Raw genomic sequence first — 13,880 nt, 5'->3', positions numbered from 1 at the left:
AGGTTGATTAAGATTTGTAATGGGGAGCCAAGAGTGGTGGCCCACACTTTTAATACCAGCATTTGGGAGGTGAGACAGGAGGATTGTGCCCTGCAACTCAATGAGACCCTATTTCAAAATAAAGAATAAAAAAAAAAAAAAATAGGGCTGAGGATGTAGCTTGGAGGTACAATGCCCTTGCAAAAAAAAAAAAAAAAAAAAAAAAAAAAAAAAAAAAAAAAAAAAAGATTTGTCATGGATTTCAGGTCCATTATCTTCAAGGTGTTGTGGCCCCTATAATGAAACAGACTTATTTTTGATAGCTTTGACATTGACTTGACATAATGATGAACACCATATTTAGGTTAGACATTTGAAACTGTTTGTAATATGGGTATGTATACTTATAAAAACCTTACCACAATTAAAATAGTGAACAAACTCAACATTCTTGCAAGTTTTCTTTTGTTCTTTTGCACCCCATCAGCCTGCAAACTGAGATCTCATTTTTGTCCTCATAGATTAGTTTGCATTTTGCTAGGGCTTATATAAATAGGATTGTACAATCTGTGTTCTTTTCTCCCCTCTGACTACTTTCATTTCAGCATAATTATTTTTCATGTATGTCAACAGTCCTCTATTTGTCAACAGTCTTCTATTCCTCATCATTGGTGAGTGATCTTCATTGTATGGACAGGCTACTTTTACCTCCCCATTTATGGGTCAGTGGGAATGTGGGTTGCTTCAGTTTGGGGCTATTACAAATGGAACTACTATGAGATCTGTATTCAAGTCTTTGTTTAGGCATATGGTTCCTTACTTTGGGATACATGACTAGGGCTAGAATAGCTATATCTTTAGGAGGTGTACATTTAATTAAAACAAAAAAAAAAAACTCAAACAATTTTTTGGTCTTAATAGAAAGAACCATTTACATTTTGTTAAGCAGTATATGAAAATTCAGTTTTTCCGAATTCCCATCATGATGTGAGGGGATTATGGTTACTCCTTTTAAATTTTAGCTTTTAAGTATGTACGGATATTACATTATGAGTTTTGTTTTCTTCTCCATAATGTCTAAGGATGTTGAACATATTTTCATGTGTTTATTTGCCCTCTACATATTTTTTATTGTGTCTGTGCAAATCTTGGGCTCATTTTTTAAATCAGCATTTGTTTTCTTGTTATTGTGTTTGTATGGTTTAATAATACATGGCCAAAAAGAAGTTATGTTTCACAATACAGTTTTTGTGTGTGTGTGGATTGTTCTACCTCTGGGCTACACTTCCAGCCCGTTTTAGTTTTCATTTTGAAGCAGGGTCTTGCTAAGTTACCATGTACTGGCCTAGAACCTGTGATCCTCCTGTCTCTGACTCTCAAGTACCTGAATTGCAGGCGTGTGCACCACTGTGCTCGGTCACAATATACTTATTTATTTTTATTTTGTGTGTAGTACTTGTGTAGAACCCAAAATCATTTTATCTCCAAGCTGCACCCCCAGCTCTTTCTATTTTTTGTTTTTTAAAACAGGGTCTTAATATATTGCTAAGTGTCTCACTACATTGTTGAGGCTGTCCTTGTACCTGTGATCCTCCTGTCTCAGCCTTCCAAATACAGGTATTAAAGGTTATACACCACCAAACCTGGCTCACAATATAGATTTAGTTGCCAGGGAGTCTATAAATCTTAACTTAGCCATAAGAGAATGGATAAAAGTTTATGATTCATCTTGATAGATGTTATGCCAGTAATAGATACAATATATACAAATACAAATGCAATATATTTAAAATAAACTATGTACTTATTCTGTTTTGTGTATCTGTATAACTTTAAAGTAGTAATTTTCTAATAGAAAAACATCTGTGGAAAATTTATTATTGAGGAATATTATGAACTCACTCTAATACCAGTACATGAAAGGCTGAGACAGAAGAATCACAGGTTCAGAGCCAGCCTTAGAAACTTAGCAAGACCCTCAGCAACTTAGCTGAGTGGAATCCCCTAGTAATATAAAAAGAAAAAGAAAATAATATTATTAAGCCAGGCAAAACTATAGTTGTCAAAGTTTTGTGGTTATTTTTGGTGTGTGTGTGTGTGTGTGTGTGTGTGTGTGTGTGTGTGAGTGTGTGTGTATGAGTATGTGTGTGTGTCTGTGTGTCTATGTTGACATTGAAGATCCCTACTATATATGACTACTGAAATGCCATTAAAATATGAATCAATACTGCTCCCTGTATCCTTGGAGTACTTCGTTAGAAGTACAATATGGGACTAGAATAAGCCATTTTTGTAGCTACCAAAGTATTATTTCTTCTCATTTCATTGAATAAAATACTCTCTTTTTTAAGTGACAAGGGATTACTTGTTTGATTCTTGTTTAAGTAATGTGATGTCAATTAAAATACATGTTACTAAAAATCCCTTAGGAAGATTAGCCACAGACAAATATAGGAGATAGTTTTAGGGAAATGACTTTTTTCAATCTTAAAATTGCTTGATATGGATAATTTACTACATTATAGTCTCTTCATGTCATGTTATTGACACTTTAATCTCTTCCTTCTTATCCGTCGTCATTTATGTTCAATCCTTGTGACAGAATAAGAAAATTATAAAAGTAAGGTAGAATGAGGATGTGGGGGATTAAACATGAAGTAGGAGACAGAAACCTATGACCACAATCTACTGCTGTAGTATTTCTTCAGTTCATGCAGAACAGGCATTTGGACTAACATTCATATCTCTTAAAATAATATAAAAAGATTTAGTGGGGTTTAAAATATTATGTATGTATTTGAAATGTATTTGAACCATGTGAAAGTAGTAATTTTAATATAAACTTAGAAGCAAATCCAGGTAACTACTAGAAAAGTGTGTAATTATGGATATTATGGTTCAAACTGTGTCTGCCAAAGAGGTAAGCTAACATTCTAACCCCTAGCATCTGAGAATGTGACCTTATTTGGAAATGGGATCAAATAGGATGAATGCAGAGGAAACTAGTGATGATTAAGTCAGAAAAGAGGAGGATGGGCCCTTGCTCCAGTAGAACCAGAGTCTCTATGTGAAGAAGGGAGATAGATGACGCCCAGTGAGGCACACAGGGAGGGTGGCATGTGGTAATGGAGGCAGAGACTGGAATGATGCATCTGGCAGACAAGGAATGCCAGGAATTGAAAGCTGCCCACCAGACAGCAGGAAGAGACAAGGAGGAGACCACCCAGGATCTGAGCAGAAGGTGGCACTGCCCATACCTTGCTTTCAGACTCTGGACCTTCAGAATCATGAATAATTTATGTTATTTTAACCTACTTAGTTTAGAAAACGTTTATGGCAGCACTTAAGATACTGATACAACAGGCAAGTACCTTTTAACAAAATCTTGGGTCTTCTTTGTTGATATGGTTTATAAATAAAAATTTACACATCTACGAGATAATCGTACCTTAAGACAGAAAATCATCAGTATGGTTCTTGTTTGAGTTTCAGTTCTAGTTCCTTGAAGAATTCCTATCGATGGCTATAGGTCCAAGCTGTTGGCAACTGATTTCCTGATCTATAGTAGTTCACTCCTGTTTACCAGGTCATTCTCCACTGGTGCTTCATGATCTGTTCCTCTACACTGGGATGTGCATTTCCTCAGCAAGCTCTCACAAAAGATACACATATCAGGATGTACACAAGTGACCCTTGTGTTCATGGAAACTAGAACTCCTGAAACTGATGATGAGGAAGGGAAAATGACACATTCTTCATTTTAGGAACATAATTTGCATTATTTAAAAAGGAAAGGTGGAAGTCTATTATTCAATAATTCTTGTAATAAATTGAGGATCTACATTAGCAATATGACAGAAAGGCTAGAGAGATAGGCCAGCAAGGAGGAAGAAATGGCACATGTTTTATCAGCAGGTTTTGGTGATGGTTAGACAAGAAAGAATAAAATTGATGCCAAAAAAAATAACTTTCTTTTAACAGATACTTTACTCCTTATTCTTCCCTACCTTGTAAAAGTGATATCAAAGAGCGGTGGAGGCATGAGGGACTGCTTCCTTCTTTTGGCCCCTGAATGTATTGTCTCGTCACTTGACCTTTCTGTTGCTGAGCAAGCTGGAGAAGATGGTACATTCAAAGGAGTCAATTACTGTGTGGACTCTGCTATGACCAAAACATAACTTCTTCTCTCTCCATTACAGACAAGTTAATTTCATTCCAACCTATATAAACAGAGATTTAACAATTGACTGTTATAATTTATGGTAATTAAAATGTTATTTTTCCTGGAAAATTAATTAGCCAAGATAGTTTGCACAGCTGAGTATTGTTAGGAGGCAGAAAGGACTTTAGTGGAGAGAAGGAATATCAGAGAGCATAAAGAGAAATGACCTTATTCTTGACCTTAAAACTAGAGTTAAAATCATCTATTTATAGGAATTAACATATCTGAAACAAATATACCCCTGTGTTTATATTACTAATGTATAAGTTAGCAAGGTAAAAAAGGAACTCTATTCTGTGACATCAACTTTTGATTCTGGAAACAAAGAATGAAACTTGTCTCCTATTTTACAAAGTCTTAAACAATTTAGCTTTCTCAACTACAATAAGTCTGAATATAAGGTGAAAATGGATAAGTACAGGAAAAGAAGAGTGACAATACCCTTTATCTGACAAGAACAACTAATGTCTATGCTCATCTGTCTATGTTTTTCTTTCTCGATTCTTGGTTTGTTGGAGGATAGTAGAGTGGAATTCAGTCTTCAGTAGGAGTCTCTCCAGGAAACTTTGATTAAGAATGAATATCTTTTCTGAGTATTCCACTCCTCTGTTGAGAAAATGTCAGGAGCTCCTCAGAAACCAGCCCACTCTGGGCCAGCCAGGAACAGGACCACACCTTCCTCTGCTTCCCATCTACCACCCTCATCCATTATTCAACTACTTGAATCAATTGTAACATGATGGTTTCTTCAATACTCTATAGTTTCTGCCTCCACACTTCTGTTCACTTCTAAGAAGGCATCTATGCAGCAGCCTACAAATATTTGACATTTTTCATCTGATTTTCATAATGGTATGAAACTACTCTTTATGTATCCCTTCACAATAAATGTAGAATTTGTGCCAAGAGCTGCCCTTTGTGACTTTCAAAAAGCTAACATTATCTATTGACTCAACCTTTTGATCACCTAATTGGGTTTTGTGTGCTTGTCAAGTTCGGTAGTTTAATACATCCAATCTGGGGTTTATCACCTCCTTCTTTTTTACTTTTCAGCTTTCCATTACGTCCCACTCTCTAACCAAGCTCAGTTAGCCAATCATTTTTTTTAATTTAGGCCCAGGAATGGCATTATCCTGCTCCTACCTCACCAATACTATTAGATGTAATTTAGTTATCTCTTCTGGTGATGTAGAAATCAGACATGGCATATTAATAACATGCATTGAGCTATTCCTTAAGCCCTAACCCAGAAATCTAAATTTGTTATGCATGTTCAAGGAAAATGATTAGGTGTTGGTAAGGGATTCTTTGAACTCTAAAAGAGGCATAGGGGTTGTTGATTTAAAAAAAATCTGTAAAAGACAAAATCTAACGTTTATTAATTGGTCTTCTTCATTATTCTCATACATTTTAGCCAATGTTTTCTTGGGTCTGATTAAATCTTAATTAATGTTTTCCCTCTAAGTGAAGCTGATAAAAACTCAATCAGCCAACTAGTAGTGATTTTATTGATATTTAAAAAATTTCTTTGAATAATTTGTAAAACAATTCATTATATGTTTTTATATTAATAAGAAATTGGGTTTTTCAATATGTAAAAAATAGTAATTTGGGGGCATTTATGGGAGATTAACTGTAGGGCCCCTGAAAATACAAAAATCAGTGAATATAGCCAGGTGTGGTGGTACATATTTGTAATCTTAGTGCTTGGGAGGCTGAGACAGGAGGATCCAGCAGGTTCAAAGCCAGCCTCAGCTATTTAATAAGGCTCTCAGCAACTTAATGAGACCCTGTTTTCAAATAAAGTATAAAAATAGGTCTGAGAGTATAGCCCAGAAGTAGAAAAGCTTCTGGGTTCCACCCCCGGTACTCCCCCCCCAAAAAAAAATTAGTGAATACTCATGTATCCTATTTATATAAAGTCACTTTGTGTTTGCATGTAACCTATGCGTATTCTCCTATTTATTCTAAACCATCCATATTTTACATATAATTTCTACTAGATAAATTTTTAAACAATATTATTTAAGAAATGACAAGAAGAAAGAAAAGTCTAAATGTGTTTAGTACAAATGCAGTTTTTCTCATACTTTTAATCCTAACTAGTTGAATCCATAGGTGCAGAGACTGTAGATACAGAGAACCAACTGTATACATATATAGGCATAAATGCAATGTTTCTTGGATGCAGAAAGTGAATACATATTATATATTTGTAAGTCTGTGGTTGTGTATGTTCATGGATATATGCATACACAAAAATATCCTTGTATGCATAAACTGTATATATGCAATAATTATAATATTTAAAATGTAGCAAAATACAGTAGTCTTATAAGTATTTCTATGAACCTCATTTTGCAGTTCAGGAAAAAAACATACTAAGAGTTTAATAATTTATCAAAGTTTATACAATCTGTAAGCAAAGAAAAGATCTAGGATTTAGATCTCAATGGGCTTTTAAAAAGGCTGGTATGATTTTAATCTCTCTCATATTCAAATATATAAGACATAATAGGTATTATATCATCTAAAGGTTATGAAGCAGGTAGATGATGGCTTGTGGGGTATTAATCTATGAAGAAATTAGGTATAAACATTTTTTTTCTCCTTTTCCAATCATGCTCTTTTTCATCTACTCATGTTTCTCATGTCCAGTGTTGTCTGTTTTACACTGGTCTGTGTCCATTCCTCTCTTCATATTTAAGGTGAATTTACCAAGTCTCATATTCTCTGCCTGTCACACCTTATGTTTGTCTTTTACACCGTACCATCGTTCAGTGACCTGGTGAGGATCACATTTGAGAGTTTTGTACTTATGACTGTAATTAGGTACTAAGCTAATGTATATCGAAGACTATTTGTTTCACATGTCACTTCTATGCAATTTCCTTTAAAGGCACCTTTACAAGATGATATTTTATTGTTTGTAACCTCAGTGAAAGGCCTGACTTTAAATGAGGAAAAGTGAAAGGACATAAAAATTAGAAAAATTGTAAGATTGTCCCAAATAACTCAGAAACCTTTTCCTATAAGGTGGTAGTTCTTAAAAGCAAATCCCTCGACCAGAAACATCAGAAACACTTGTAAACTTGAGAGAAATGCAAAGTTCGGGGACCAACTGAACACATCAGCAAGCTGAATTTTAACCAGGCCATTGAGAAGAACGAGATAGCAATTACTACGCTATCACTCAAGATCTTGTAACATTCACAGTTGGGCTTAGCTTAAAGCAATTTTCTACACATCTACACTCACAAACACACATGCATCCATTCATAAGTCTCATAATCAACTGTTTTTATAATCATTTGGGAAGTATATTCACACTGAATTAAACTACTCATTAAATGTTTGTCATATACAATGGAACAATAAATAACTTCAGTAGACACCAAATTCTTTAAACCAGTATTTCTTAAATATGGCTAGCTTTAGCCCACACTTTGAGTAGAAAGTACTTAGATCTAAGCATTACCTCAATAAACATTTTTTTACCTACATCATGAAACATGGCTGCAATTTCTCTTTACACTCTATCTCTAATATATCTACCACAAATTGTTATCTAGCACCACTGAATACCCTGTCTCCATCTTCATGTTGTCAACATGATATCCTCTAAATCTAAATCAAACCACGATCACCAACCAAGCTGTACCTGTCCAAATCTGACCTGCTATTTCAGGATTAACTAGTAAATTCCACTTGCTTTCTTATATTATTTCCTGGCCATTGCATGTGTATCTCCTATATTCTACATTGCTTTACAAATATTTCATATAAAGATCTATATTAACTTATCCAGTTATAGATTATGAGTCTCCAACACAGTTTGATTTCCCAAAGGAGAGATGTATATTGTTTTTATACATCTTGGTCTTCCTCTCATTTATCTAGCCAATGTCTTTTCTAGGTAAAATTAGAAAAGACCATGCTAAAATTATGCTTTAATCAATGAAGTAAAAAAGGTCTTCTTATTTATGTGGTATGACTATACTCAGGGAGACCTGAAGAGTTATTTTAATTATGAACACAGCCATGGCCCTTCCTAGGAAATAGGAAGAGATCCAAAGAGTTAGAGGCTGTTGACAGGTATAGAGTGAATATGGGTTTGAAGTAGCAGAAAGAAAGGGCTTTTCAACTCTAGAAAATTGAGAAGATGAAGAAAAGATAAATAAAAAATAAATCTGATCCATAGTTTTTAAATTTATTTTTATTGGTGCATTGTAGTCATACTTTAATGGAATACAAGATGGTATAGGCATACAAGCACACATCACTCAACTAGCCCTTACCCAGTTCCCACCCCTTTTCCTCCCCCTTCCTCCTCATGTTTGGCCTAGTGATTGATATGTTTGTGATTGTACATTAGGGATTTTCCCTCTTTCCCCCTCCATCCCCCTCAGCAATTATTTGCTCATCTATAGTTTTTCCTTCTTTGTCTAGAGTTCCTCCTATGACTCGTTTTCTCCTTAGCTTCAGCATATTAGGGAGAACAACCACTTTGGAAAACAGTATGGAGAATCCTCAAAAGAATGGAAATTAACTTACCATTATAATTCAGCAATATCACTTTTGAGTATCTGCCCAAAAGAATGGAAACCAAACTACTGAACTAACACATGTATATCTATGTTCATAGCCATACAATTCACAATTCCCATTAAAAATTAAAAAATAATTGCATTATTTTTAAACTGGTTTTTGTTTACTTTGCCCATATCCTGTTTAGTTTGTGGGGGGCAAGGAAAGTACTAGGGATTGAACTCAGGGGCATCCTACCTCCAAGCTATACCTCTAGCCTTATTTTTTAATTTTTTTTATTGTGTTTGTATGGTTTGGAACAGATCTTACTAGATTGTTGAGAAACCCTCTGCATTACTGAAACTGTTCTCAAACCCGTGATTCTCCTGTCTCAGCCTTGCAAGTACCAGGATTACAAGTGTGCACCACCACACCCAGCTTCCTATTGATGTTTTAATTCCTCTGCTTGTTTTTATGCAGTTTTTGTTTTCAGCAGTATCCTCTTTCTCACCATATTTTATTTGTTGTCCTTATGGTTTTTGTTTTGTTTTGTTTTGTACTGGGAAATAAACTCAGGGGCATTCTACCTCTGAGCCACATCATTAGACCTATTTTTTATTTTGAGACAGGGTCTCATTCAGTTGACAAGGCTGGCCTCAGCCTGCAACCCTCTTATCTTAGGCTCCCAAGTACTGGGATTACTGGCTTGTGCTCTAGCACCTAACTAAGTTTTATATTTTGCGTGATTCTTTTAAATTTTCTGGTACTGGACCTCTATTTGTAAAAATTTATTAGACTCAATAATTGTCAGAGTGTCTTCAGTAGTTAGAATCTCATGACTCAGTGATTCCATAAATAATATTAATGTCAGCCTTTTGAAACTTTTTAAAGGTTATTAAAAAAAGAAGACAGGAAGTATTTTTATGTTTTTTCACTGCATCTTGTATAAATGCATGGCACAGATGTGAATTTGAATGTTTATAGTGTTTGAAAGTGAATTCTAGTGTGATGGCAGGAGTTGTGCTAGAATTAGCCCACAACTGTAGGAAAAGGACCTAAAATAAAATATACTTTGTCTAAAAAGAAAAACTCTCCTTCCCAAGAACTATAAGACCCAGAAGGCTTCAGAAGATAGTACTTCCTGGAACAAATTGTGCAATAGAAAGATGGAGTAGAGGAGATAGGAGCTATAATTTCTCAGCATGCTTCAGACAACATGATGGACTCTCTTTAGAGGACTTAGCTGACTGGACCTGTAACTCTTGTCAAATGGCAGGAGACCATTTTGGTGTCCTTTAAAGGCAATTAGAATAAATTGGGGTATTATTACAAATAATCCAAGTATAACAAGAGAAATAACAAGAAAAATCCACAGGAAAAGAAGAATAGAGGGAAAGGGAGAGAGAACTGAACTGAGTTAATCTACAGTAACAAAAACTAAAAAATCCTGTAAAAAAACGTTTATCACTTTTCATCTTAAATTTAGTAATTTATCTCAGTCTATGTATGCCTCAGTGCTATAGTTTAGATCTTGCATATCCTCTAAAGACCCATGTGTTAAAATTTTGGCCCCAAATAATTGTTTTAGGAGGTGGTAGAACCTTTAAGAGTTGGGGCCTACTGAGAAGTCTTTAGGGGAATGTTCCAAAAAATGTTTAGGAGACTCTGACCCCTTTCTCTTTCTCTCTTTTGCTTCTTGCCCATCAAGTGACTATTTTTGCGTTGCCAAACACCTCCACCATGATCTTCTGCCTCAACACAGGCCCAAAGAAAGGGAGTCAACTGATCATGGACAGAACCCTCCAAAACTATGAGCTAAAATAAAGCCAAGATGCCCTGTAATTTCATGAGATCTTGGCCAGAAGAGTCAGAATTTGTGTGTCTTAGACATCATCCAGACTTTGTTCAACAAATTCCATACCTTTTTATTTTTAATTTTTCTATGTGTGTGAATTCTGTTACTTAGTACTTAGTCTCCTCTTTCTTCAATTTGTGGACTAATGAGATCCTAGCAACTTTTGGTTATGTCTTATAGTCTTCATTTTATTTTAACTATCTTCTATTCATGTTTTAAATTGTGCTAACTTATAATATTACTTAGAATACTTTTCCACTGGAGAATGGAGAAATAGAAAGAAAATGATACACTATGATTTGTTTATATTATGATGTAAAGGACTATGTGGGAAAAGATAAATAAGACTGTTAAAAGCAACAGACCTTGTTAATGGATCTCTACCATTTGTCCATAATTTGTAGATATGTCAGTAATAACTTGGTTTTGTCTTTTAAATACCTGACTTTCACCAGAAAAAAAGTTGGCAGGGAGTTTCTTAAGAAGAGGTATTCTTTGTATTATAAAATGTAGCCCTAATTACGGAGCTTAAAATTTACTCAGATAAATTACTTACAAGGTAATGAAGAGTGCCCTCTTAATGCCAGCCTTGAGAAATATATTCTATTTTTATATTCTATTTCTTATCAATATATTCTTTGATGAGTAGGCATTTAAAACAAGATGAAGAGAAAAATTTCATAATAAGCCACTATTTGTCTCATTCATATTTGAATATCTCAACTATTGAACTACTCTCCTAATCAGTCTTCTCATCTCTTCTTTCAGCCTCAGTCAGGTTATTCTTACTGGGAACCAGTATTGTTTGCTTGCTTTCATTTCATCAAAAAAGAAACAGGATAAGATTTGATTAACAGAGATCCCTATAGGCTAAATGTGTGATTTGTGCACGTATGCCTCTGCCATTTTGTACTCCATTAAGATGTATGACTACAATATGCACCAGTAAAAAAGATTGAGATTGTGTGTGTGTGTGTGTGTGTGTGTGTGTGTGTGTGTGGTACTGGGGTTTCTGGAAGCCCTTCTGTCTCCGGGCTATACTTCCACACCTATTTTATACTTTTTTATTTTTTGGAAACAGGGTCTCTTAAGCCAGCAGGGCTGGTTTCGAACCAGCGCGATCCTCCTGTCTCCACCTCCCAAGCGTGGGGATTGCAAGCATGCACCACCACGCCCGGCAAAAAAGACTGAGATTTTAATGGCTAATAATTGAATATGGAAACTGAGATGTGGAAAGGGTGGGAATTTCTAGGAAAGGAACAAAAATTCAGATTTCTTTTTTATTAAGTCTATTTTTATGCCACTAGGACTTTTTTGAGTACCTTACAAGAGATTTAAATTTATACTTCAATTAAAGCTACTCACTGGCTGTCCATAAACCCACTGTACACTTTTTCACCAGTGGAGGCTATTGATTTCTTATCGTGCTTTACCTTAGATTGTTTTCTTTTCTCTTTTCTTCTATACAAATATCCCTATGGGAAAGCATTTCTAGAACATTCCACCTGGAAAACTTTCTCCTAACTCATATAATACTTAACACTCAGTCCCAAAGAGAAAGGTAGTACAAAGAAAAAATTTAGATAAAATGTATAAATCATCTTATAATTTATTAGATCTATAACCTTGAATAACCTTCTGCCCTCATCCTTAAAGTAGTTAAAATCCATCTTTCACCTCAAACATGTTGCCAGGATAAAATAACACCATGTTTGTGAAATGTTTTGTACATGACAATTGATTATACGTGGAAATTATTTCCACCAAATTCAGAGGTAATGATTTTCAATATGATGACTAACATTTATACATGTATTTTTCTTATTGACTTAACCCAATTAAAGGTATATTTACTTTTGTAGTGGTAAAAGAAACACATGTTCATTATAGAAAATGTTTAAAAAGTTTATTAACATAAAAATCAAGTGTAATAACCAAAATAACTAAACCAGGAAATAATAACATTAACATTTTAATTTTACCTGTATTCTCAATAACTCAAGTGTAGTCACCACATTTTGACCTCGTTTGCTCACTAAGCACATCTGACTATGCCACATATCACATAAACATTCAATAAGAGAGCTTTATTCATAGAATGACTTTAAACACTTCAATTGTCTCAATATAAACTTAAGTGAAACACAAGTTCTGTCTTTAAAGATTACTGTGTTCTTACTGATAGACTGAAGCCATTATCTGTAACCCTGTCTTCTTATTCTTTTTTTCTTTTCTTTCCATTAGTTTGTTGCCCAGCCCAACTGTCAGCAGCTGCTTGCATCTCGCTGGTACGATGAGTTCCCAGGCTGGAGGAGAAGACACTGGGCAGTGAAGATGGTGACTTGTTTCATAATAGGACTTCTTTTTCCTGTCTTCTCTGTGTGCTACCTGATAGCTCCTAAAAGCCCACTTGGACTGTTCATCAGAAAGCCATTTATCAAGTTTATCTGCCACACAGCCTCCTATTTGACTTTTTTGTTCCTGCTGCTGCTTGCCTCTCAGCACATCGACAGGTCAGACTTGAACAGGCAAGGTCCACCACCAACCATCGTCGAGTGGATGATATTACCGTGGGTCCTGGGTAAATGTGTTACTATAGAAAATATAATAAAACATGTTACTGCCATGGAATATTGTTGCTCAGAAAATAATATTCACTCATGTCTGGGGTGTAGGATGTAGGAATGATTAAAATAGGTTCTTACCATGGTAGCTTCAAGACCCAAATCCCTGAAACTAAACAGCTGTGGTGGACTTGCTCCAAATGCAGGCTATGAAAGGTAACCTTAAGCTTTAGAATTAGAGATTTTAATGCCCTCAGACCATGCAAATGATTCTCTGGGTTTGTTTGTCTTTTAGCTTTTAAACATGTCTCATTGGCCATATGTAATCATTCTAATTTTCTTAATAGAAGAATATATCTTCTAAAATATAAGTATAAATCACCCTGAAGACGTAATGGTTCTATATATAAAGTAAATGCAACCAGTAGAAATAAATCCATTTAACTTTATCTTTGATGATTTTATAGTTAGAATAATAGGAAATTATAAACTATTAAACATCTATATCTCTCTGTTCTTATAGAAAGATTTTTTTCAGATCTGCTTCAAATCATAGTAAGGCAGAACACCGTGACAATCTTGTGACAATATTGTTTTCTTGTTATTGTAGCTATGTAACCATATTTACATTTGGCAGGGGTACTAGGGATTGAACCCAGAGGCATTCTACCATCAAGATACTCTTCTAAACCTTTTGATCTTTTGTTTTGAAACAGGGTCTCACTAGGTTGTT

At 34.9% G+C, this 13,880-nt stretch overlaps 1 protein-coding gene across 6 annotated transcripts in view; it reads left to right on the top strand.

Annotated features, from left to right (window-relative positions):
- TRPC4 (transient receptor potential cation channel subfamily C member 4) overlaps positions 1 to 13,880 on the top strand; it is a gene marked incomplete at both ends in the record, with an annotated part of 155,934 nt that overhangs the window by 83,365 nt on the left and 58,689 nt on the right. For all 6 annotated transcript variants that reach the window (XM_080719988.1, XM_080719987.1, XM_080719986.1 and 3 more), the window contains one exon: positions 12,828 to 13,164. In XM_080719988.1, the coding sequence (XP_080576114.1) occupies positions 12,828 to 13,164 (337 nt within the window). The remainder of the gene's footprint in view (positions 1 to 12,827; positions 13,165 to 13,880) is intronic.

Source organism: Muscardinus avellanarius, assembly GCF_963383645.1.
Source record: "Muscardinus avellanarius genome assembly, chromosome: 2".
NCBI lineage: Eukaryota > Metazoa > Chordata > Mammalia > Rodentia > Gliridae > Muscardinus > Muscardinus avellanarius.
The sequence above is the reverse complement of the archived record's forward strand: the minus strand, read 5'-3'. Positions and strand labels throughout refer to the sequence as shown.